Here is a 27,249-nt window from a genome sequence, read left to right as displayed (position 1 = left end):
TACGAGCAGACAGAGAAGTAAGTTTGAAGTAAGTTTGGAGCAGAAGAAACAGAAATAAACCTTGTGTAAATTGTCAGCTTTACGCTCAGCTAAAATGCTATTTCTAGCCATTTTACATGCACGTTACCAGGCACGATCATATTTTTTATCAAGAAAATTCATCTTAGATCATAATTTCTTTTTTTCTTGTAAGACCTTTGATATTAGGGCAAAAATCTTATTCTTGATCATAATTGTTTTTTATTGTTTTCCTGTAAAAATATCTAAAAATCTTAAAACAAGATACATTTGATTTATCTTGTTTTAGAAACAACACTGCATAAATATTTAGGTTTTTCAGAGAATGTATTTTTAACATGTGTATTTTGTCTTACTGTACTGGAAGAGTTTTTATAGTCAAAACAAGTGAAAAAATCTACCAGTGCTGAAGAAGTAATCCAAAGTATTTAGAATACGTTACTGACCTTACAAATTACATTTTACAGCATTTATTCTGTAATCTGTAGTGGAATACATTTCAGAAGTAACCCTCCCAACCCTGCTCATACATGCATTTATCCGATGTGATAAATGCATGCAGTCACACACACTCACAGATGCACACACTCATCGGATGGAATATTGATTGTTATCATTTTTCATGTCACTGCTCTTAGGCGCAGTTCATATTTGAGTGTCTTTAAATGTCATTATAAAACCATTACAAACAGCCACCATTTATCACATATGATGTGTACAGTGTGTACTGCAGACAGTAGTATGGGTTGAAGTATTTTAAGTGGTGTGATCAATGTAAACTCTTGTCTTTTATATTTTCACAGGGTTGAAGCAACGAAATCTGGGCTATGAGGAGGTAAGAACATTTAAAATGACACTACACAAAATGCTATGAGCACAAGCAAACATCTCTCCACCCACAGAGGGAGCACAGATGACAGCTGGAGGCAGAAGAGAGAGAATGCAGGATACCTTCTACTTTGAGAGAGAGACAGAGAGAGAGACTTTTCACACATCTTTATTTAACAAATTAAATTATTCCATAATTACCTTTTTAATACCATCATATGTTTAATATTCCAAATATATAAAATACCAAAAAAATAAAAACATCACAAATTTACGACCAAATTATCTTCATGATCAATTTTACATAAAACTTCGCCCAAGCCCCAAGTTTCACTGAAAACAACCAAATTGTTTGTCAATTTAAATTATGCAAACTCTGCTTTAATTCTTGCGGTTACAAGAGATCTTAGTGTCAGTTCAGGATCAACAGTAGACTCCCCTCCAAGTTTCTTTTTCCTTGTTACCCATGTTGCCATCTTAATTTCTCCTATTAAAAATGTAATCAGAGAAATACGTTGTCTTTCTGAGGCAACATACTTGGGCCCAAAAATAAAAATCTTTTCATTAAAAACTCCTCCAATATTTCCTATCCACCTTTCTAAAATACAGAGCAATTTACTTAGCCTAAAACAACATAGAAACAAATGGTCAACAGATTCATCTGAACTACAAAAAGTACATTCTTCCCCTACTGTTGTGTCAATGTGTACCATGTGTCTGTTAGTAGCTATAGCCCAATGTACTACTCTCCATTGTTGATCCGCTGTGCTCTAGCACCTTTTAGAAGATGAGTCTTGCCCAAGCTAGTCTGACCACTTTGTTTCTCAACAGTCTTTTAATGTGGATTGGTGAGAGACTTTTACAAATGTTATATACAGAGCTTTTTGGAAGCCTCTTCAACATTTTCCAACTCTAGAGTCTTGAAACTAAGGATCGATGTCTCTTCTGACTGCTCTTCAATCACTGCCAAAACCTGTAGTTTTGGAAAAATGCCATAATGTCCCGCATCCCATTCACCTAATTCTAATGCACTTGAACTTTGCCGGTAAACAGAGGGCAGAGAAGAAATAATTCAACTACTATACCTTCTTCTTGAATCTGACAGACCTAATGCCTGTCAGCTCACACATTTCTTCAGGGCTTTTCCAATTATCCTCATTCTTCAGGTCAGCTACTTTTGTACACCTTGCTCTTCCCATTACAATCTGCAAACTCCTTTGCTCCAGTACTGGCACTTGTAATAGCGGGTTTTTAAAAAGTGGTTCATTCCTTGTCTCTCTTCATTTAAAAAACTGATGTCCATGCTCTTAAAACTGACTGGTAAAAAGATGATGTGTCTTTCAAGTCCATGTTTACAAGATTGATTAAAAAGAGATGTAAATCATATTTAAAAATATCAATTTTTCATAACAGTGCACAAGCTGTATCGGCCCAACAAAGTTTTTCGGAATATAGCAATTTTTGTGCTGCTTACAGCCTGAAAGTTTTGATTCTACTTTGAATGTACATTAAACCTTGTCCTCCTTCACTAATAAGTAAAAAAAAAATGCACAGCAGATTTTTTCCAGAGTTGTCCTGACCAAAAAATAAATAAAAATACAATCAGTCAGCTTCTTCTATAGTTCTTGAACAACATCTGCTGGAGCATTTAAAACATTCATCTTGTGCCACAGTGCCGAAGCTGCCAGGTTGTTTGTGACCAATACTCTACCCCTGTAGGACATCTGGGGTAGCACACAAGACCATCGAGACAGCCGGTCACACATTTTTTCTATAATGCCCTCCCAGTTTTTCTCTCTATATTTATCATTTCCTAAATAGACTCCAAAAATGTTCAATCCCTCCTTACTCCATTTAATTCCTCGAGGAAGTACTGGTGAAGTGTTTCCTTGCCAGTCCAATATAATGTGCCCCTCACTTTTTTTCCCAATTTACTTTTGCCGTGGATGCTTTTTCATAATTTTTTTAATTTCATTTAAAGCTAAAACAACATTCTCACCTTTAATAAAAACTGTTATGTCATCAGCATAAGCAGAAAATATAATGGGCTTATTTTCACATTCTTCAATTCGAAACACTTTCGATTTTTTTTTCCCCAGCTGAGAGAGTAAAGGTTCTATAGCAAGTGAGTACAATTGTTCTTACAGGGGACACCCTTGTCTAATTCCTCTGTGGAAATGAGCTGGCAAACTAAGCCCACCTCCTACCTTTAACATTGCAGATGCACCAGAGTATAAAAGTTTAATTCATGAAATAAAATTCTCACCAAGCCAAATGCATCAAGGGTTTCAAACAAATACAAATGATCAACGCGATCAAAAGCTTTCCCTTGATCGATTGAAAACAACCCAACATTTTCACCATCTCTTTTTGCTATGTCAATGACATCAGGCACAAGAAATAAATTGTACATTATTGTTCTTTTAGGTTTACAGTATGTTTGATAGTCATTGCATAAAATTGCCACAGGTCTCCAAATCTTTAAAAGTCCAAGGTCCCACTTCTTAGGTAATAATTAGAGAACAGCTCTTTTGCGACTAGTAGGCAGTTCATGTTTTTAAAAGAGGAGCTGAAGACTTGAAACATATCATCTTTTAACAAGTCCCAGAAATGCTTATAAAACTCACAAGGAAGTCAAAAAATTCAGCCAGTAAAAAGTTGCTTGACTGCTTCCGACATTTCTTTCAACTGAATGTCAGCTTCAAGCTTTTTCCTCTTTCAGTAGGTTTTCCATACATTTCGTGTCACATTGTCCATTCCCAAACAATTCTGAATAAAAATCAATTGCATTATCCCTCATATCCTTTGGGTTAGAAGTCAAACTGCCATTTGGTTGTTTTAAATGTATAGCATTAATTTATGCTCTTCTTGTCTTCTTTCCAAATCAAAGAAAAAAGAGCTTGAAGTATCCATATCTCTCAAAGAAGAGAAACAGGCTCTAATTAATGCTCCCTTTGCCCTTTCCTGAAAGAGAGATGCTAAGGCCCTACTTTTCTCTCCCAATTTTTCTACTTCTGCATTTCCATCAAGTAACCTTCCTTCTATTTATTTAATTTCACTCTCAAGCTCTTTAACAATTATTTTAACCATGCTTTTTGTATGTGCTGTGCAGTTTTGGCAAAAAATTGTAATTTGAACTTTTCTAACATCTCACCATTGCATAATATCTTCATAGTCATATTTCTGTTCTCTCCACTTAACCCAGAATACATTAAACTTCTCACAAAAAAGAGCATCCTGCTACAATTTAACGTTAACATGCCAGTAATAATTGGGGCGCTGGGACATTTTTAAACGTATTTCTACCATACACAAATGATGATCAGAAAAACCTATTACTTATCTTAAAAATATATTACTTATTCCATTACCAATATAAAAATGATCCAATCTAGCTGTACTAATATAATCTCTGGATGGTTTAACCCAAGTGTTCTGCTTAACTGTTGGGTGTTTGACTCTCCATATGCCACACAAATCAAATTTTCTAATGATATTATTTAGTTCATTAGCAGAGGTTGGGTAAGGTTCTTCTCCATTTCTATCTAAAACAAAATCCAAAGTGCAATACCAATCTCCATGTAAGACCAGACATGTGTTTTTATCAAATGTTTCTGAAGCACTATGTAATTATGTAAACAGCCTTATCCTTTCCACGCCATTAGTTGGAGCATAGACATTGACAAAAATAAATGGAAAACCCATTAAGTCCACTTGAGCAAAACATTTTCTTCCCTTTTCTATCTCAGAAGAAGATATAAGATTCATGTTAAGTTTGTTTGAAAATAAAATTGCCACACCTCCACTATTATTAGAACCATGGCTTAAAAATATTTGACCTTCCCATTCTATTTTCCAGTCTGTTTCATTAACTATATCACTGTGTGTTTCCTGTAGAGAAATGATATTCATCTCTTTGTTTTTGATATACTCGTACAAAACTGCCCTTTTTCTACCATCACTTCCTCCAATAATATTTATTGTTACTATCTTTAAGCTCTCCATAGCAAGAGACAAAAGAAAAGGGAAAAGAAAAAGAAAGGACAGGACAAAGCAGGATAAATAACACACCCTTTGTGATTCCATCATAATTTAATTAAGCCTTTATCTAGTGCCTTTTCTCTTCTCTGTTGTGTTAAAATTTTCTTCAGTCTGAATCTTGTTCTTTTGCTCAATTCATCAAATCTTACCATTTGTTGTATTTTAACTGCTGATACCAAGAATCTCTTACTTCATCAGTTCTACCAAAACATTTATCATTAATCTGTTTCACATTGTAATATTTCTGAGAAAGTGTCGTCATCATCTCTCTCCTCTATATCATCTGTGGCATCAGAAAACTGAATCAGCATTCTCATCTTCAACAGTTTCCACCAACACCGCTCACACTAGCTTCATCAGTATTCTCAGCTCAAATCTCCACTACCGTTTCCTCACAATTTTTTTCCTCCTCATTCATCTGCCCCTTTATTCTCAATTCCAAACGTGTTCGCCTGATTTTGTTCTATATCAGTACTTGCATTATTTTCTACCAATACACTGGGCTTAACTATGTCAGTATTGCTTGGGTTTTCATCTTGTGTTTTATGCGGAGATGCTTTTTTTTTCTGATGTCGCTGCATTCAAAACACTTTAAACTGCCGGTGCCTGCATAAAGCATATACGATTTGCCTTTGTATTGTATACGGAAAGAAATATCAAGGGTCAGCAAATCCAAAACGATAAACACTTGATGCTGTGGAGGTGAGGGCGTGGTCGAGCACCCATCTTGGGAGAAAGCGGTAAGGACATCCACCTGAGATGAATTGTGGCTAATTACCATTTCTATGTTCACAGTGAGAGTTGGGTGAGATAAAAGACGGTCCAGTCCTCCGAAAGAGGGAGAGCTGAAAACCGTTATTTTTGTTTGAATTGCATTCAGAGTGTGTAAATAAACTAACGTGGTTCGCTGAAACTGTCTCCCCTTTCCTCCTTTTGATCCAAATATGAACATCTGTTACACTGGTGCCGAAACCCGGGACAAGGAGGAGGAGTACGCTGCTATGGAGTCATCTTCGCCGCTGGAGGAACTATTCTGATTCCTCGCCAGCATCCACCAGGCTCAACACCAGGCCCTCATGGATCTGCGAGCGGAGTAGCAACAGCGCTTCGAGGCACTCCTTCAAGATGCTCGTTCGAGGCCAAGACGAGGACTGACGGGCGTTGCAGAGCTTGGTGCCTCAGGAGGGGGTGCACGCCGTGACCCGGGCAGCAGCAAACCCCCATGTGTTGCTTGCGAAGATGGGGGTGCAAGATGATTCGGAGGCCATTCTGGAGCTCTTCGAGCGCACGGCCCAAGCCCTGGAATGGCCGTGGGCGCAATGGGCAGTCCACCTCTTACCGCTGCTGACCGGGGAGGCCCAACTCGCGGCCCAACAGCTCCCGGTCGACAACCTCCTGAGGTACCCCGAGCTGAAGAAAGCCATCCAGCAGCAGGTCGGCGGCAGTCCAGAGGAGCACCACCAACGGTTCCTATCCCTGACGCTGAGCGAAGTCGGCTACCCATTTGCCTTCGCTCAACAGCTCCGTGACGCCTGCCAGCGGTGGGTGCTGGCTGAGGAGCCCAGCGACGTCGGGCATGTCATCGATCTCGTGGTGCTGGAGCAGTTCATCTCCCGACTACCAAAAGGATCAGCGGAGTGTGTCCAGTGCCACCGCCCGGCATCGCAGGATGAAGCAGTGCAGTTGGCGAAGGACCATTTAGCGGCGTACCTGGGGGCCAGCGCACCCTGCTCTCTCTCTCTCTGTGATTCCTCCCCTTCCCCTGCTTCCTTCCGACCTATCCTGTTCCCCCGGTGCCCCGGCCTCAGGGGTGTATTAACCCTCCTTTTTCTCTCTCCCCCGGCTCTACCCATTCTTCCCCTCAGGTGGGGGAAGCTGCCACCACTAGTGTGGGTGTGATGTTCGGGCCGGTCTGTTGGAGTTGCGGGGAGCCGGGTCACATCTGCGAACAGTGCCCGGTGACGGAGGTGGGTGCGTTGATTCGGGTACCCGACACTCCACAGGCCGCCCCCGATCGAGCTGGGACGTGCCAAATACCCGTGAGTATTAGGGGTGTACATTCCAAGCCTTAGTGGATTCAGGTTGTAACCAAACCTCTATTCATCAATGCTTGGTCCAAATGGGGCATTGAATACAAATAATCGGGTGAAGTTGAGGTGTGTGCACAGAGATATTTACGATTATCCTGCAATGACCATCACTATTCTATTTTGGGGCATAACATTGAGGCTGTGGTTAGTTACCGCCTCACCCATCCACTAATTTTGGGCACTAATTGGCTGGCTTTTCCTGAATTGTTAAAAGGGTTGTGTGTGGATGGTCCTGTAATACAGTGGGACGGATAGGGTTGTGCAATGCGCTGATGGGGAGGCGGAGCCAGGGCCATCTACATTAGCTCCGTGTCAGGATGAGGTAAGGGAGGGGGAAGCCTCGACTTCCCCAGCCCTTAGGGGAATTCCTGCTGGGGATTTTCCTCTGGAGCAGATGCGAGAGGAGACGCTTAAGCATGCATTTGACCAAGTGAAAGTAATTGTTGGTCAATGCATTCAGCTGTGCATTGCACTTACTTATCCGTATTTCTCAATTATAAACGTTCGGTTGTATCAAGTGACGCAGGATGCTCAGACAAAAGAAGATACAACCCAGTTGTTAGTACCAAGGAGCTGTCAGGAAATGCTGTTCCAGGCAGCTCATCATGGTCTGATGAAGGGTCATTTGGGACAGGGGAAAACACTAAGCCGTCTCATGGCCCATTTCTATTGGCCTGGCATTCGCGGGGAGGTTAGCCGGTGGTGTGCAACATGCCGCAAATGTCAGCTGGTGAATCTGCCAGCCACTCCAAAAGCACCATTGCGCCCTCTTCTGTAGATCGAGGTTCCCTTTGACAGATTACTGTTTCTATGTTCACAGTGAGAGTTGGTGGAGAAAAAAGACGGTCAAGTCCTCCGATAGAGGGAGAGCTGAACCTGAGTACAGTGTGTTTGTTATGGAAGCTTCACTGTTGCGCTGAAAAGCAGCAGTTTTACGTTGATAAAACAAATTCAAGACAGAGCTGCATTTTCTAACAGAATGCACAAAATACACAGCCATATGGGAAATTTTTTATCACAGAATTAAACATACAGCACATTTGACCATTTAACAAACAATAAAAAACTGCCCTTCTTATTATGTGAATACAAGGACTGCTGTGTGATAGCAGCACAATATGTGTCTGTCTGCCACAGAATGAGGGACAGTGAGTGAACTCTCCAATATACTTAACTTTTGTCTCTTTCTAGATTTTATTTTTAATATTTTACTTTTCCTTTATGCGTAACTTTGAACTTGTGTACATTTTTATATTTAACATTATCCTTTTTACCTTATTTGTCAAGAATGCATTGTATACTTATTTATTTATTATTATTTTATTTTTACTATTATTATTTTTTTATGTCGATTTGTTTTTTGCACTGTCTATGTTTTGCACTGTTTTATTTGTATGCAGCTCAGCTGTAAACGCTTTGGCAATAGGCATGTAAAAATATTTGTCATGCCAATAAAGCACTGAGAGAGAGAGAGAGAGAGAGAGAGAGAGAGAGAGAGAGAGAGAGAGAGAGAGAGAGAGAGAGAAAACAAACAACAGTGTTGAGAATAAGATATGCAGCATAGCCCTCTACTGGGGGAAAGAGAGAGTGCAAGAAAGAGAATTTCGGAATAGCACACCATACTTACTGCTTAGATCTGACTATTACTGAAGTATATATAGTGTGTACATAGACCGCATCTGAAAACTAATGCAGACTACCTTGCTCCCTGTTTTTCATATAAAGGCACCTTCTTAGGAGACTGGTTTCAGACGACTGTTTAACCCTTGTGCGACCTTCGGTACATTTATGTCTTTTTCATTTTTGTTTATTTCTATCATTTTGGCTGTGTTAATGCCAATGTCATAAATGTAGCCCTTTGAAACTCATTAAAACTGCAATATTTGATCCCAGTGCCATTAAAGCATAAAATCACGAATTCTATGATATTATGCTTTCATTCTGGAGCCCTGGCTTCAAAATTAAATGTAATATTTTCCACCAGATGGCGCCATTTTTTTCATCATTTTTTGTGTTTGTGTGTAAAAAAAAAAACAACAACAGTGGCATTATGTAAACAAACTGGCATTTGAAGGGTTAAAATCCTGAAAATGTATGAATATTTAGTAGTTATGATCAGGACTGATGTTGGTTAAAAAGTCTGTGAAAGTGGAAAATAATATTAATATATAATATTTTTATGGCAGTTTTTTGATGCGGACATTTTTGTTCTCTAATGTACTGCGTGTGAGGTTTTTTTTTTAAATCTGACACTGCACAAAAAATAATAATGCATCAGAATCAGTGTTGTTGCTAATCATTGACATATCCTAGACTGTGATAATCCAAAAATAAATAAATAAATAAATTCCCCTTAGCACACACACACACACACACACACACACACACACACACACATATATATATATATATATATATATATATATATATATATATATATATATATATATATATATTTTTTTTTTTTTTTTTTTTTTTCATAAAAAACAACAGTGGCATTATATAAATAAATGGGCATTTAAAGGGTAAAAATCCTGAAAATGAATGAATATTTAGTAGTTATGATCAGGACTGATGCTAGTTTAAAAAATGTACTCATTGAAAGTGGAAAATAATATTAATATATAATATTATTAAGGCAGTTTTTTTGACGTGGACATTTTTGTCCTCTAAGGAACTCTGAGTAACTTTTTTAAATTGATGCTCAAGGGTTAAAATATTTATTGTTGTATAATGTGTTGTTTCACATACTATTTAAAAAAAAATAGTATGCAGTATACAGTATATACAGCGCAGTAGTCCCTCAGTAGTAAGGTACTGTTTCATTCCAAACAAATTCAGAGAGAGAGACAGGACAGTACTGAAAGTGCTCACACACATACACACACACACACACACACACCATTCTCCTCTCAGTAATTGGTGTGTCATTCCTGGCTCAAATAGAGCATGTCCCATCTGGGCACTGAGTCCAGACAGCCAAAGAAAATAAAGTACAGAGAAAACTTCTCTAATCCTTTATGCTCTACACTCTTACAAAAAATCTATAATAGCTATACTATTTACCGCTCATCATTTTCACAAGCAAAATTAGCTTGTGATTCGCCACAGATGTTTGCCAGAAGTTTGCAGCTCTTCACCAGAAGTGGTGAACCTCCGGCAAACCTTTGGCAACAATGGACAATTTGCCGCAAGTTTGCCGCAAACTCATTTGAATGTGAAAATGATCTGTGGCAAATTTGCTTCAAGTTTGTGGCAAATTTGCAGTGAACGCTTAATTTTTGTAAGGGCACTCCAGTAACCCCAGTAGCCTACAAGTAATGAACAGAACATGGGAACATGCAAACACACACTCAGACAAACATACAGTACCCCAAGTAGTATTTGGACACTTAAAGGTAAAGTGTGCAATTTCTCCACTACTAGTGCACCAAACGGAATTATAAAAATAAAGTATGTTTTCAAACATCCTTGGCCAACACCCCATAGACTCACCACACCCTTTTGCACTCCAGGAAGGGAGGGGAGTACGTCATGCCGGATGTTTCCCCGGCCTGAATCGGGCAGTGGAGGAGTGTGACGAGGAAGAGGGCGTGGCAGGGCCGTGAGGAGGCACGCCCGGTGCTGAATTGTACTAATCAGCTGGGAGGGGGATAAAGACGAGCTGGGGGCGCCAGTTTGAGAGAGACACACGCGGCCGCTGTGTGTGTGTGTTTATGTTTGTTTAAGGTGACTTATGTCATTAAAGTTATGTTGACTGTTCTGCCGGTTCCTGCCGCTTCCCGCCTCCTCCTTGCCCATCCTGAACCTCGTTACAGACCATTACATTTGTACAGCTGTACAGGCAACAAACTGACAGCTAATCAAAGACAGCTGGACTGAGCAGAAATTAGGGGTCTCAGGAGGCATTTTTCAATGTTTCAAACTACATTTCACTTGACACAGTATCCTACAAATTCAGCATTTATGGATAGAGATGCTGAAAACCAGTTAAACGCGACACAAAAAACGTCCATCTGATGCATGTGTACAGACTAATCGCAAGAACACACAAGAGGTAGACACATCACTTAAGTCTACCTCGGACGGACTTAAGGACTCAATGATAAACTCATTTATCAATATGCATTATTGATTATCGCAATATGCGATTAATTGCGATTAATTTGATTCAACATTTTAATCGATTTACAGCCTTACTTATAATTTAAAACCCAACAAATGTGTTTTTTATACTTGAGACTTGAAAAGATACTAAAAAAAAGTGAGCACTTTTATTTTTGTTTCTATTTTTGAGATTCAAAATACTTTTGTCCCTAAAATAGCTCCGTATTAACTGTAAATGCAGAGATAGTGGCATCTAGAGAGGTAAATACATCTAACCTATGGAAGTAGAAGAACAGAGAACACATAAACACACACAGAAAAGAGATAATATGAACCACAGGGTGAGGACAGACTAAAGGGATCCAGCTGACTTCCATAAAGGCAGAAACTGCAATTCACCTAAGTCTGATAAGTGATGTCTTTATAAAGTCTAAAAAAGCATCACAGATATGAAATCTGACTGCTGCCTCTCAGTGCACTGGATTATAGGTACTCTCTGTCCTCCCCTCTCTCACACTTACATTATTTTATTCTCTCTTATTTCTCTCTCGTAAACACCATTTCTAACTGTCCATCCCATCATTCTTTTCTCTCTTGTGGTTGAATGGATGCATTTGTTCCCCTCAACAGATATAACATTGCTGTTTGTGTTTGGCTTTCATGGATGGGAGATGGAGTCATAAGACTGGGCCTTCAGACACTCTCTTTCTCTCTCTCTCTCTCTCACACACACACACACACACACACACACACACACACACACTCACACTTTCCCATGCAAGTCATATGAGTTATAGGGCTTAATCACAGATAGAGAGAGTGAGAGAGAGGGAGAAGATTTGGAGATGGAGGATTTCCTGTGGAGAGTGAGGGTCTGGGGGTCTGTGTGTTTGAGAAAGTGTTGTTGGTGTTGTGGAGATAAGAGACATAATGAAGTCAGAAGAGAAGACAGAGTGGAAACATTTGAGATGAGTGTAACAGAGTTAAAAGAAGGGATAAAAACCGAAGAGAAGCCATCAAAAACTTGGAGTGTGTCCTCCCTCCCCGCTGCTGAGGTTAGTTGTGTGCATGTATGTGTGTGTCTTGTGTGTCACATATAAAAGAGATAGAGTGTGTAACATCAAGCCGTGATGTATGATGTCTTGCCTTTGGAATTTAAAGATTATTTAAAAAATAATATTGACAATATAACCACCCACTTTATATTGACTAACGTTTTAAATTGTAACATCATAGGAAAATGTCTGTGTTTCTGACATGATAAAAATATATGGCAAATTTATTTTCAATTTCAAAAATTTAAAATTAATACAAAATAGGCATCACATTTTAGCAATAGCCTACTATCCAACACCTTTTACAAGTAGTAAAGTTCAACTTGTTTTTTATTACTCATTTCATATTCATTTATGGAATACAAATGACTGATGTACAGTATGTCAATAACGGACCCACTTAATATTAGGTGTCTTTAACTACTATGTACTTAAGCATTTGCTACTATGTAATTATTATGTACTGTATATACATGTTGTTGCATTGTACTTACATTTAAAGTACCTGCATTTAACCCTCCTAGGCTGTTCAATAATGGGTGACACCTTTGCCTTTTCCGGTCATTTTTGACCGGATACAGTAAAGGTGTACCCTTTTCTCTCTTTTTTTTATAAAGTGATATAACACTAATTTCCTTGAAGTAATAGCAATAAAATTATGCACTACTTTTGGCATTTTATGTTATTTAGATCTTATTTACATGTAAATTTCTCAATTTCACCATAATTTGCATATGCAAATAAGCAAATTTATGTAACTTCACTAGTGCAAAATGACACTTCTATAAGTATAAACATGCAGAAAAAATGTGAATGTGTCATGTATTGGGAGCAGACTGCTGCCATCTGGTGAAAAAAATAAAAAATAAAAAAAATAACATGACTTGAAAATTGTGTTGTGACAATAATGGCCACTAGATGGCTGTAGTGTTTCATGCATCCACCTGCTGTGTAGTAATTCTAATTATGCATTTGGATCATAGAAGACATAGAACAAGCATTTTGTTACCAATCATTTATTTGAAATATCAAAATGCAATAACTTAATCAATAATAAATGAAAGAAAATGAAAGCAAAAAACAGAAATGAACAACAATGGACTGTGAAAATTAAATGTATATAAACCAGAAAACATTTTGGTAAAATTTTCAACATCAAAATTCAGTGAAGTCAGTGAATAACAATAATGATCAACAATAAACAAATGCATAAAAATGTGTAACAAACAGTAAATGGTAACATTTGAACAGTATATGAACAGTATTCTTCATTCTGGCTGTGTCATAGTCTCACCCATTCATTTCTCTCTCTCTCTCTCTCTCTCTCTCTCTCTCTCTCTCTCTCTTGCTCTCTCTCTCTCTCTGTGTGTGTGTGTGTGTGTGTGTGTGTGTGTGCGTGTGTGTGTTTGTGCTTATACATTCTACATTCTGGCTGTCATAGTCTCACCCATTCATTTCTCTCTCTGTATGTGTTTGTAAGTGTGTGTGTGTGGTAGGGTGTGTGGGGGGTGTGTATGTTTTGCACTTTGGATGTTTTATAGTCTCACCTCTCCATTTCTGTGTGTGTTTGTTCAGCAATGTGGCTGATATATAGATTGTATTCGACACATATATAAAGAAAGTGCTCTGTGTTAGGGTCTTTCCCGTTTCTTTCCTGTGGTCGGTCAATTTTGACCATGAAAAGCCAAGATGTAACTATTTTTTCTGACCACTTAGACTCAGCGAATGAATTTTTTTTTTTTTTTTTTTTTTTTTAGATTGCAAGTCAAATTAAAGTCACCAAGTCTTGAACCACTCAGATTAAAGAAATACTTTTTAATAAAAAAACAAAAATTAAAAATCACTCAGAAATGACCAAACAGTTCAGGGCAGCGTTTCCCAAAAGCATTGCAAGCCTAAGTAGATTGTATAAACCATTGGCGCCAATGGTCTCTATGAACAGCTTAAGCTTGCGATGCTTTTGGGAAACACAGCCCTGGAGGGTTAATTACATCTGTAGTTACACTGTTAACCGTATCCCTAATCCTAACCTAACCCTACCCCAGCCCTTACCCTAAACCATAACCATACCTCTACTCTTAAATTAACTTGTAATACGCTTCCTTTGTCTCGTTCCAAACCACATTATTTCTTTCTTCCGTTGTACACAAAAAATATTTTTCTATTGAAATCATGGTTAGGTTTAGGGGTTGGCTTAGGGCTTAGACTTTATGGTTAGGTTTGGGTTAGGGTTTGGGATTGGGGTTATAAGTTAAATTTAGGAAAAAAAAATGTAAGAACGCTTATTCAAAATCCAGATGTTTCTCTTTCTTCCATGGTACACTTTTTCCTATTACAGTGGTTAGGTTTAAGTTTTGGGTAAGGGGCTGGACTTTATATTTTTAGGTTAAGGTTTGGGTTAAGGTTTAAACTTAGGAAACATCGAAATAACACCGTGCGTTGGTTTATTTATTGTTCTCTATGGGAGTAAAATTCATACCTTTTTGTATGAGCCAACTTGTATGATTTCCCATCTTTTACTATTTATACGACTTGTCATGAGACCAGGTTAAATAGGACTGATTAGAATTAATACTACAGTATATCATTAAGATCCCTAATTTACTGTAATAACTACTTGTGATGCCATCAGATTAAACTATTTTTCCAATCAAACTACTTTATGCTAACTGTTCTTTTGTTGTTGCCAAGCAAATATGAAAAAGGATACTTTTTTTCTTTCTTTTTTTTTTTTTTTAAATTTAACTGAAAAGTAACTCTTGGGAGATAGGCTTACTGTACAGCTTCCAAGTTATAAAGATAATAGCAAGTCCATTTTACTGTGTTCCCTACGTGCAATTACAGTAATTTACTTGTTGTACAGTAATAAGATTTAGGTAAAAAAAAAAAAGATATGTATGTAAATAAGGAACATGAGAGATGATGGGTAAAACCCAAGGAAGAGACTTCCATGTCATGAAAACTTTACATTATCAACTGTTCAACTTTGCCCTCTGCTGTTGTTACCCTTAAACAAATGTACTAGTAACCATAGTTTCTGCCAGAACACCATTACTATTAAATAAATACAACACAATGAGAGACAAATTTTCATAGCTTTTTAAACTGTATAAATTTTTTATGGTTTTACAGAAATTACTGTTTTTTTTTTTTTTTTTTTTTACTGTCAGTGTCAGAAATTAACATCTATTTTTTGGCAGTAATTGCCCCCTGGATTTAATTTTCAGAGGCATTTTTATTTTACTTTGGTGAGAGCATATTTTGTTCTAAACATAACAAATTCTAAAACTTGACTAAATTAATTTACATAGTGCTCCATCTGAATAATTAGATTGAGAATATATTACCTCTTACCCATACAATTTAATCAACATCAACATCAAAGTAATATGTGTAACTTGACCTAGAATAGAATATTAAGAACTACATCAGATGTAACTAATAAAAAACAGAGGAATTCATTAGGGGGCAGTTTTTGCCCCCACGTTTTGAATTCTGTGGCGTTATCTGTGAATGTTTTTTGGGGTGATTACAAAAAAGTATGATTTTTACAGCAACCCACACCCTTTTTACAAAAGTAACCTAAAAAATGTGCTTCATGCGGTAACATCTAAATTAACTGCTTTTATTCAAGTCAAAAATGTTATTTAATCTAACTAAATTGACAAATTAGGTTACACCAATGAAAGTATTTTTTATGGGTTAGGTCAAACAGAAATAGATAATATGAGGAAATAATTACAGGTTACCGTTTTTTTCAGTGAAGACAACAGGCAACTTTAGGAAAAGAATTCTAACTTTAAATATTAATATAAGTTAAATGTCAATCAAAGGAAAATTTATAGATGTAAAAATTGCTAAAGAACTGCACAGTATTAAAAAAGATTGTTCATGTAATTCTAAGAAATCTCTATTAAATATCTGGGCATTAAGGAGAACACATAAGGTAAATTGTTGTTGTTCATTACAGAGTAAAGTTCTTTGATAGACCTGAAATTTATATTTCAATATAAATCAGGATCACCTTCATTTAGCATAAACATTGTTAACATTATTGCACCAACATTGTAATGTACAGGCATTCATCTGGGTTCACTCTTGGCACTGGAAAAATACCTTTACCTAAATATAATATTACATTTATTCATTTATCAGACGGTTTTATCTAAAGTGACTTACAATTGAAGAGGCAATATGAGAAGTGCTGCAATACAAAAGTTTCAAAGTTGTTCAGAGAAGTATGAGCTATAGAGAGGGAAGTGAAACAGTGGATTAAGAGTTTAGTGCATTATCAGGTTTGATTCAAGTTGCAAGGGCATCGGCTGTTCTGATGGAGTCTAAATGCCTTTAATATATGAAGATGTTTGAGGTCTGTAATCATCTGATGAGCACATGCAGCACTGTAGGATGCAGGGGTAGTCGAAATGTACACCCTGTACAGGGAGAAGAGTGAGGACCCAGATCACACACAGACAGGTTTGATTGATACAGCCCTCCCGGACATTGTAAAATGCTTGTATCAACGAAGCAAGCTGAAATAACATCTCACGCTGTATCTGATATAGATCAAACCATCCCTGTTTCTCTCTTTGTCTCCCATTGTAGCTTTGTGAGTTGGATGGGGTGGAGAAACCACAGCCGCACTGGTTTCATACGCTGCAGGTGCGACGGCTCCGAGTTCAGAGAGGCCGCAGTAACAGTGATCCGCTGGGAGGAAAGAGCTTCCAACAAGAGTTTCAGTGGGTGAGGGGAAACACACTCACAAACAAATACAAAACAGAAAACGAAACATGCACAGATTGTCATGACAACGGAAAAGTTTATAGCTTAATCAGAGTGCTTGCACACCACAAATATATGTTTCTACTAACATGGAGAAGGGAGATGTTTTCAATTGTATTTCCCAGTAAGTAAATTGCACAAATAGTAACATGTATTACCTATTTGAAAAAGTAACTCAGATATTATTGTTACGATTCACTGCTGTCTGCCCTGTGTTTTGCCTCTGTCATCTGTTCCCCCCAGACTACACTTCCCATAATCCCCTGCTCTGATCACTTCCAGCTGTTCCCCGTTTTTTCTCACCTGCGTTTCATTCCCTCATTAGTCAGTGTGTATTTAATGCCCTGTTGTTTGCTCAGTCCTTGTCAGTTGTTATGTGTTTTGACCTCCTGTTCTTGACCCCTTCCCATCGTTCATGGTTTCTCTGTTCCTGTGTTTTTCCCCATCATGGATGTTTCTTTTGTTCCTGTGTTTACCCCGTTAATCTGTACTTTGTTTATTTTATTAAATACTTTAAGCTGCATTTAGATCCTGCTCCTTTGACCTCCCTCCTTGTAACAGAACAACTGACCAACTGAAATGGATCTAGCAGCGCCCTTCATTCGGCTGACCCGAGTGAACTTATCCATCCCGGAATATTCCCGTCTGTTTTGTGTCCTTGCCAAGTGCATGGACTTTACTGATTCTACCCTGAAGTCCATGTACTCTATCGGTCTCATTGCACACCAGTGGAGGGAGATGCTGGTGACCGGAGACTACACGTGGGAAGAATATTTTGAGTTGATATTAGAGACATTCGCTTCAGCGGATCCTCCTCAATCTATCCCGATTCTTCTATGCCTCAGCCTGCTCCACGCCATGTCACAGCCACGCCTCAGCCTGCTCCATGCCACGTCACAGCAACGCCTCAGCCTGCTCCATGCCACGTCACAGCAACGCCTCAGCCTGCTCCATGCCACGTCACAGCAACGCCTCAGCCTGCTCCATGCCACGTCACAGCAACGCCTCAGCCTGCTCCATGCCACGTCACAGCAACGCCTCAGCCTGCTCCATGCCACGTCACAGCAACGCCTCAGCCTGCTCCATGCCACGTCACAGCAACGCCTCAGCCTGCTCCATGCCACGTCACAGCAACGCCTCAGCCTGCTCCATGCCACGTCACAGCAACGCCTCAGCCTGCTCCATGCCACGTCACAGCAACGCCTCAGCCTGCTCCATGCCACGTCACAGCAACGCCTCAGCCTGCTCCATGCCACGTCACAGCAACGCCTCAGCCTGCTCCATGCCACGTCACAGCAATGCCTCAGCCTGCTCCATGCTATGTTCCAGTCAGGTCTGAGTTTGTTCCACATCATGTCCCAGTCAAGTCTGAGTCTGCTCCATACCATGTCCCAATCAAGTCTGAGTTGGATCCACACCATGTCATAACCTTGCCTTCCGTGACTCCCTGCTTGAAGCCCTTCTCGGCCCTTGTCTCCAAGTTGAATTATCCACCACTGATGTCAGTGCGTAGGGTCACGAAGACCCTTCCTCACAGCTTGTCAGTACTCCTGCCTGCCATGGCCAACGAGCCAACGCCCACGCCTGCCATGGCCAACGAGCTGGAAGCTTCATCCGTCCCAGAGCCTGCGTTGCCAGCCTCGCCCGTCCCAGAGCCTGCGTTGCCAGCCTCACCCGTCCCAGAGCCTGCGTTGCCAGCCTCGCCCGTCCCAGAGCCTGTGCTGCTAACTTCGGCCTCCCAGAGGAGGAGGAGGAGGAGGAGGAGAAAGGCTTCTGTTTCCAAGTCTCTGCCCATCTATACAACCACAGAGGTTGTCTCCAAGTCTCTGCCCATGTTCATGACCACGGAAATCGTTTCCCAGTCTCTGCCAGTGTTCACGACCACAGAGGTCATTTCCAAGTCTCTGCTCATGTCCACGACCACAGAGGTCGTTCCCGAATCTCTGCCCACGACCACAGAGGTCGTTTCCAAGTCTCTGCCAGTGTTCATGACCACAGAGGTCGTTTCCAAGTCTCAGACCATGCCCACGACCACAGAGGTCGCTCCCGAGACTCTGTCCATGCCCACGACCATAGAGGTCACTCCCGAGACTCTGCTCATGTTTACGACCACTGAGGTCATTTTCCAGGCATCTTGGACTCTTAGCCTCGAGCCGCCTACACCGGCTCCGCCCCTCGAGCCTCCCAAGGCTCCGCCTAGACCGGCTCCGCCCCTCGGGCCTCCCACAGCTCTGCCTACCATGGCTTCGCCCCTCGAGCCTCCTACGGCTCCGCCTTCCACGGCTCCGCCCTCTGAGTCTTCCATGGCTCCGGTCTCTAGTCTGTGGTCATCACTCAGGCCTCCTGACCCTGTTTCAGCTCTGTGGCCATCAACCAGGCCTCCTGATCCAGTCCCTACCCTGAGGTGGTCTCCCGGATCTCCTGGCTTTCCACCTGATCTGCTCTCATCTCCTGGGTCTCCTGGCCATCCGCCTGATCTGCTCTGGTCTTCTGGGTCTCCTGACCATCCGCCAGATCTGCTCTGGTCTCCCTGGTCTCCTGACTGTCCACCTGATCTGCTCTGGTCTTCTGGGTCTCCTGAACATCCACCTGATCTGCTCTGGTCTTCTGGGTCTCCAGATCGTCCACCTGATCTGCTCTGGCTCCCTTGGTCTCCTGGCCATCTGCCTGATCTGCTCTGGTTTCCTTGGTTCCCTGGTCGTCTGCCTGGTCTGCCCTGGCTTCCTGGGTCCCCTGGTTGTCTGCCTGGTCTGCCCTGGTTTCCTGGATCCCCTGGTCATCCGCCTGACCTGCCCTGGTTTCCTTGGTCCCATGGTCGTCTGCCTAATCTGATCTGGTCTCCTGGGTCCTTTTGGCCACCAGCTTGTTCTGCTCTGAACTCTTTGTTCTCCAGCTCCATCTTGGCCCAGCCTCCCCTTCCTGCCCTCCTTGGGTGTCAGGAGACGCCCGTTAAGGGGGGGGGGGGGGGGTTAGTTATGTTACGATTCACTGTTGTCTGCCCTGTGTTTTGCCTCTGTCATCTGTTCCCCTCGAACTACACTTCACACTACACTGTTCTGATCACTTCCAGCTGTTCCCCATTGTTTCTCACCAGTATTTCATTCTCTCATCAGTCAGTGTGTACTTAATGCCCCGTTGTTTGCTTAGTCCTTGTCAGTTATGATGTGTTTTGACCTCCTGTTCTTGACCCCTTCCCGTCGTTCATGTTTTCTCCGTTCCTGTGTTTTTACCATTGTGGATGTTTATTTTGTTCCTGTATTTACCCCATTAATCTGTACTTTGTTTATTTTATTAAATACTTTAAGCTGCTTTTAGATCCTGCTCCTGTGACCTCCCTCCTTGTAACAATTATGGTATAAATTTAACAAGTAGTGCATTACTTTGCTTATTACTTGGAAAAAAAAGTATTACAGTACTTGTTCAGTGTTGGGTAAGTAACTTAAAAATAGTAATCCACTACAAATTACGAATTACTTCTCTAAAATTGTGATTACTTCATGGGAAAAATAATCAAATTTGAGTTGGTTCTTTACAATTAATTGGTCACATGAGATAGAAAAGCAGTCTGAATCAGTTCACGATTCAATCTGAATGACACAAAGCTCACAAGCGCTATGCTGAATTTTTGGAGCAGGCTCTCACTCACCAAAACACTAACAGAATACTTTATTACACGAAAAACAAAGATAACGCTGGTTGCAGTGGATATGTATCTACAATCAATGGAAGGCAAACCTGCAAATGCATCATATCGTTTGCCAGTGAGGTAGAAGATCTTTATTAAAGGGGTTATGAAATGCACTTTTTTTTTAATAGTTTTATTATCTTCCCTGAGATCCACTGATAATGTTAGTACATTTTTTTTTTTTTTTTTTTTTGCATTAAAACATTCATAATTTAGTCATATATGGTAATTTGCCACCCTGTCTCTGGCCCTTTGTGCCTCCTTAAAACTTCATCATAAATGCCCACTGTTCTGATTGGCTAACAGCGTGCAGCCCCTCCAATTCAGCCATTTTTGAAACTCATCTGAAGAGAATGAACAAGCTCCACAACATTATAAAACTACATTTCAGGGTTTACACATAATGCACATCCAACGCATTGCATCTGAATATATTAAACTGTTCATCTCAAGCACAACTGTTAACACTCACACCCTGTCTACACCGAACATGAGAGTCGCGTCGCATCAAAAGCAATAGAACCCATTATAATCAATGATTCTATCTGTCTACCATAAAAGCATTCGTTGCATGCGTTTAGTTGCGGTGCGTTGAGTTAATGCGCTTTGAGTTGCGGTGCATCGCTGGTGCTACTACTGCCAACAACACAAACATTTTAGAAAGTTTATGTCGACATGCCTAGTGTAGACAGCTTGAAGCCGTTGCGTCACGTCGTGTCAATGGACGTGCACGGTGTAAACTGAAGCACCAGTGGGCGGGGCTAAGGGTGTGATGATTTTAAGTAGGCGTTGATGTTTTTGAGCTGTATAGGCGGTCAAGAATTAATGTACCCCAAGTGACGTAGGGTAGTCATGGAAGTAGAGAATGAGTTTTGAATGATGAAATTTATAGTATGTTTTTATAGTAGAAAGAACTCTTATATGTCAAAATATCAAGGAAATTTTGATTCCTCATGACATAACCCCTTTAAGTTCACATGTGTGCAGCTTGTGAACAACTACTGCAGGTAAAGACATTTTCCAACCAAAAGAGTATTAAAACACTTAAAAAAAGCACCATGGCATTACCAAATTTTTCATACAACAGCTAGAAACAGAATTACAAGATAAGATGAACAGTATACAGTATGTACATAGTAGATGAATGTGCAAAGGAAATTATGTTCAAATGGGTATGGGTTTGTAAAGGGAATGTGGTAGTATAAATAAAAATAAATAAATAAAAAAATAGAATGTAAATTTTTTTATTTTGTATATTAAAATCATAGGTTTGTATAGGTAGTATTTATAAATATGAATTTACATATTAGTTTTTTTTACATGCACATACATTTTATATAGCACCATACTTTATACTGTATTGCACTAGCCTATACTGTACCATGCTGTACCATGGCTTTGATAAACATCAGGTGAAGGTCTTTTAGATGCTTTGTCTATGACAGAATGCACTGTGCATTTGGTTTAAAAAAATAAAATAAAATAAAGTAGCTTAAAGGGATTGTTCACCCAAAATTGAAAATTCTCTCATCATTTACTCAAACATGCCATTCCAGATGTGTATGACTTTCTTTCTTCTGCTGAACACAAATGAAGATTTTTAGAATATCTCAGCCCTGTATGTCCATACAATGCAAGTCAACAAGGTCCAAAAAATTAAGCTCAAAAAAGTACATAAAGGCAGCATAAAAATAATCCAAACGACTACACTGTTTAATCCATGTCTTCAGAAGCGATATGATAGGTGTGGGTGAGAAATATATCAATATTTAAGTCATTTTAAAATTTTTAATTCTCCTCCCTGCCCAGTAGGTGGCGATATGCACAAAGAATGCAAATCACCAAAAACAAAAGAAGAAGGACTCTTAGGAGAGAAGAGCACAGAGGAGGGCTGTTTGTACAGAGCCCCTTAGAAGGCAGGGTGGGAATTTTTTTTCGGAAATAATTTTACATGCCCTCACAGTAATTTGCGTTCCCTCGCAATATGTTTAGCATATCCTCGCAATAAATTTCATATGCCCTAGCAATAGTTTTGCATTCCCTCTGTGCTCTAAGTGGCTCCGTAGACAGTGGAGATATAGTAAAAAAAGACTTAAATATTGATATTTTTCTCGCTCACACCTATCATTTCATTTCTGAAGACATGCATTTAACCACTGGAGTCGTATGGATTACTTCTATGCTGCCTTTTGCGCTTGTTGGAGCTTCAAAGTTTTGGACCCTGTTGACTTGCATTGTATGGATCTACAGAGTTGAAATATTCTTCTAAAAATCTCTGTTTGTGTTCAGCAGAAGAAAGAAAGTCATACACATCTGGGATGGCATGAGGGTGAGTAAGAGAGAATCTTCATTTTTGGGCGAACTATTTCTTTAAATGTAGCATGCTACTTTTGGTGTGTAGCTTGTAGTGTAACTTGCTACTTCCTGGTGTAGAGTTTTTGAGTAGCTTGCCCAACACTGTTGTAATGTTCTCCCAACACTGTGCACAAATGCAGAAATAACAGTGTGTTTCTTTAATTCGCAGAAAACCGGCCTGAAGTTTGGAAATGCAACATCTTACCTGAACCTTGAAAAACTTGGAGAAGGCACATATGCCACTGTGTACAAAGGAATTAGCAGGTTAGTGGAAGTTTACACACACACACACACACACACACAAGAGAGAGAGAGAGAGAGAGACCTTATGTGGGGACCTAAATGCAAGGACAGGTTCAGAATCGGACATTATAGATACCCATGGGAATAACCACATACTGAAAGCCAACACTCATATAACCCCCACCACTACAACATGGAACAATCCAGACAGTACAGTCAACAAAAACGGTAAGGAGTTAGTGTGTCTCTGTCGAGGCCTGGGTCTGTACATGCTTAATTGTAGGATCCGAGGGGACTCTTTAGGTCGATTCACATACTGCTCAGCTCTTGGGGCTAGTGTAGTCGACTATGCCATTACAGACATGGACCTCTCCTACATATGTACATTCACTGTCAGACCACAGTCTTCCTTATCAGACCACTGTCAAATTAATGTGTTCCTAAAGAAAATCCAACACCATAGAACAGACCAAGGGCCCAGCAACCTGTTCAAACTAAACCCAACATACAAATGTATGAAGTCTGAATTCCTTAGTGCAATTAGCTCCAAAGAAATGTCCAACCTAATCAATAAATTTCAAATAACACAGTTTATGGCTAACAAGATTGATGCAAATTCCACAGTACAACAAATAAATATGGTATTTATCAGAGGTGCTCAATCAAAGCAAACCTACTCCGTACAAATAACAAAACTAAACTAAAAACTGGGGATGAAATTTGGTTTGATAAAGAATGTCAAATTAAAAGAAAACTACTTAGACTTGTTCTTAGCAGACCCGCTGATCACTCAGGATTTTAGCAAGCAACATCTTACACTTGCTCATCATTTATAAGGTAAATTGAGCTAAATGTTACCTCAGCTTGTCAGCGACATAGTGCGCGCTATTGTTAATGTACGCAGGTGGAACCCATGTTTTTTGTTTGCCTGGATATGAAATCTGTCATTAAAGATTTCTATTTGATGTGATCCAAGAGCCGTACATTATGAGAGATACATACACCAGAGCTGCTCTCCTCACAGATGTAAAGGGTAAATAAAATACAAGGCTAAAAGTTTTTACGAAATCCGTGACAGTGCGGGAATCACCAAAGACATATAATGCTGTTTCGCTCATGCTTGTGAAAAACGAAAAAGTTGTTATAAGAGGAAGAAACTTTGAAGAAATGCGTGATTGAGATGCCTGACTGATTGTTGAAAAGTCTTGCGAATAGAGAGAATGTTCTCTGACGTTCGGTCCATGCGTGTATGTTGTGGTGCTGAAATGTTTTGTATTAATGCACTGAAATGTTATGTTCTTGTATCCAGTATTGTTATTGATGATAATATTTAGATTTTAACCAATACCCATAAGCTGTTTTATGAGGTGGGGTTGAAAATGTTGTCTGTTCATTTGTGTGTTTGTTTGTTGCAAATGCAGACAAAGCAAATGAGATCAATTTTCTTGAAAATGTAAGTCTGAAGTATATTGCTTGTCAGTTGAACATGAATTTGTACATGTGAACGGTATGTATTAGTAAAAACGCAAGTTACAAAATAATTATTAGTTTTTATAAATATTGTTAAATAAAAATGTTAATATAGGTAACAAAATCTTTAAAAGAACATTGCATTAGTTGTGCATAATAATTACGAAATTGAGTAAGGGGGTGAACATTGTTAGAGTGCAGATTTGTAATTCGGCCCCTTGGTAGAAAGGAGAGAAAATGTTGGCCCTCGTCCCCTTCAAAGTTGCCCATCCCTGCTTTAGACCATCAGATTAGCAGAGAAGAATTGACAGATGCACTTAAGAAACTAAAACCCAGAAAGGCATGTGGTTTAGACAACATTAGAAAAGAAATGCTGAAGCACAGCCCTGCAGTAATGCAGGAGGCCTTGTTAAAACTGTTCAGTCTGGTTCTGCAAACTGGCTATTTTCCTGATACCTGGAGTATGGGCTTAATACACCCATTATATAAGAGTGGAGACAAATTCGACCCCAATAACTACCAAGGCATTTGTGTGAACAGTACTCTGGGGAAGACTTTCTGTTGTCTTAATGCCTGGATACAGGCCTTCCTTACCAAGCACAATGTCTTGAGTAAGAGTCAGATTGGATTCCTACCAAACTACCGCACCGCCGACCACATTCACACGCTACACACTATAGTCAACCAGCACGTTCATCAAAAAAGCAAAGGCAAAATTTATGCATGCTTTGTTGATTTTAAAAAAGTGTTTGATTCCATTTGGCATGATGGTCTATATTATAAAATTCTACAGTCCGGCATTGGGGGGTAAAATGTATGACACTATCAAATCTCTGTATTCGGACAACAGGTGGGGAGTTAAAATTGGCAATAAAAGAACAGAATTCTTCACTCAACGGCATGGAGTGAGACAGGGCTGCAGTTTGAGTCCAACTCTGTTCAGCTTTTACATTAATGTGTTAGCAGTGCTACTGGAACAATCTGGGTTTTGGTTTGGCAGTGAATGCACTAAAAGAGAAAGCTAGAAGAGCACTCTATGCTATTAAGGGCAAATTTACCCAAATAGACATTCCTGTAACAATTTGGTGTAAAATATTTGATAGTATTATTATGCCTATTGCTCTTTACGGATGTGAGGTTTGGGGTCCACTCTGTCTGGCAGATTACTCTAGATGGGACAAACACCCCATAGAATCCCTGCATGCAGAATTCTGTAGAAAATTTCTAAGAGTTCAGAGAAGAACACCTACTAATGCATGCTGGGCCAAACTAGGCAGATACCCCCTAATTATAAATATTGAAAAATGATCCCTCAAATATTGGACACACCTAAATTCAAGTTTTCCTAACACACAGCAACATGAAGCCCTTGAAACCCAAGAGTTGAAGCCTAAAACCAGTCCCTTTTGTCAGCTGGCTCTGAAACTCACAAACCCACTAACAACTAACAAACGCCAGTTTCAGACCAGCACTGCTGAACAAAACCAAATCAGAATAAACCAAATCATAAAAGAAAGCAAAAATTTATATTTGGACCATTGGGAAAATGAAATTAAAAACCAAAGCAAATTGGAATGTTATCGGACCCTAAACAGAACGTATAATCTGGCAGAATATCTCCACATGGAAAGAGATCCAAAACAGAGACAGATCCTCACCAAATACAGGCTCAGTGATCACAGTCTGGCCATAGAAAAAGGTACACACAGACAAACATGGCTTCCAAAGGAAGAACGAGTCTGTGCTCACTATGACACTGGTGAGGTCGAGACAGAGACACACTTACTCCTTCACTGTGAAAACTTTACAGAGATGAGAGAGAAATACTTTGACAAACTCTCAAACCTCATGCCAGTTTTCCAGTTCAGCAGAAACAGATCAAATGCAGGTGTTTCTGGGGGAGGACAATCATGCATCAGTTGCAGCAAAATTACTTTTTGAGCTGCACACCCTCAGAAACCAATCACTGCCTTAATATACTTCAGTCACTGTATTTTTATGTTTATGTTCATAATGTCTTGTTAAATGCTTATTTTATTTTATATTGTATAGTGTATATTGTTATTATATATTTTTTTTATTTTATTCATTACCTAGCACCTTATTTTAATTATATTTTTATTATTATTTGTCTTGTCATTATCTGTTTTGTGTATTAATGCTTTGGCAATATTGTATGTAAACACAATCATGCCAATAAAGTACTTTAAAATTGAAATTGAGAGAGAGAGAGAGAGAGAGAGAGAGAGAGAGAGATGCCTTTCAAGAGCTTCTAGATTGTTTGACTTGTTTGTTGTATAAAACAGAGTAAAATGTCTAGATTAAGCTAAATTTAAAAAGAAAAAGAAAAAAATAGGACAAAATAAAGTTTTTTAAGAGCAATACATGGACAGTATGAAGAATAAATAAGGATTACTTTGGACAACAGACACTGGGAAACACTGGGAGAAGAGACACTTCTAAGGTACTTGAGGAAATATATATATATATATATATATATATAAAATTATCCATTTTTTATCCCTCTTGACTGTATGCTAATTACTAATTCATGCTAATTAACTAGTTTAGCATT

General features: G+C 39.4%; 1 protein-coding gene across 8 annotated transcripts in view; it reads left to right on the top strand.

The window, feature by feature from the left end:
• Window positions 1-27,249, top strand: part of LOC127446274 (cyclin-dependent kinase 15-like) — a 72,061-nt gene that overhangs the window by 10,533 nt on the left and 34,279 nt on the right. For 7 of the 8 annotated variants that reach the window (XR_007898177.1, XR_007898176.1, XR_007898178.1 and 4 more), the window contains exons 1-3: window positions 11,930-12,139; window positions 16,745-16,882; window positions 23,131-23,225. Coding sequence is in view for 5 of the 8 variants with exons in the window: in XM_051707047.1 (XP_051563007.1) it covers window positions 11,930-12,139; window positions 16,745-16,882; window positions 23,131-23,225 (443 nt within the window). In the remaining 3 variants the exon portion in view is untranslated. Of the gene's footprint in view, window positions 1-821; window positions 854-11,929; window positions 12,140-16,744; window positions 16,883-23,130; window positions 23,226-27,249 lie in introns of those variants that run through there. The other variant, XM_051707050.1, reaches the window with a different exon arrangement.

Source organism: Myxocyprinus asiaticus, chromosome 9 (assembly GCF_019703515.2).
Source record: "Myxocyprinus asiaticus isolate MX2 ecotype Aquarium Trade chromosome 9, UBuf_Myxa_2, whole genome shotgun sequence".
Taxonomy (NCBI): Eukaryota; Metazoa; Chordata; class Actinopteri; order Cypriniformes; family Catostomidae; genus Myxocyprinus; species Myxocyprinus asiaticus.
The sequence above is the reverse complement of the archived record's forward strand: the minus strand, read 5'-3'. Positions and strand labels throughout refer to the sequence as shown.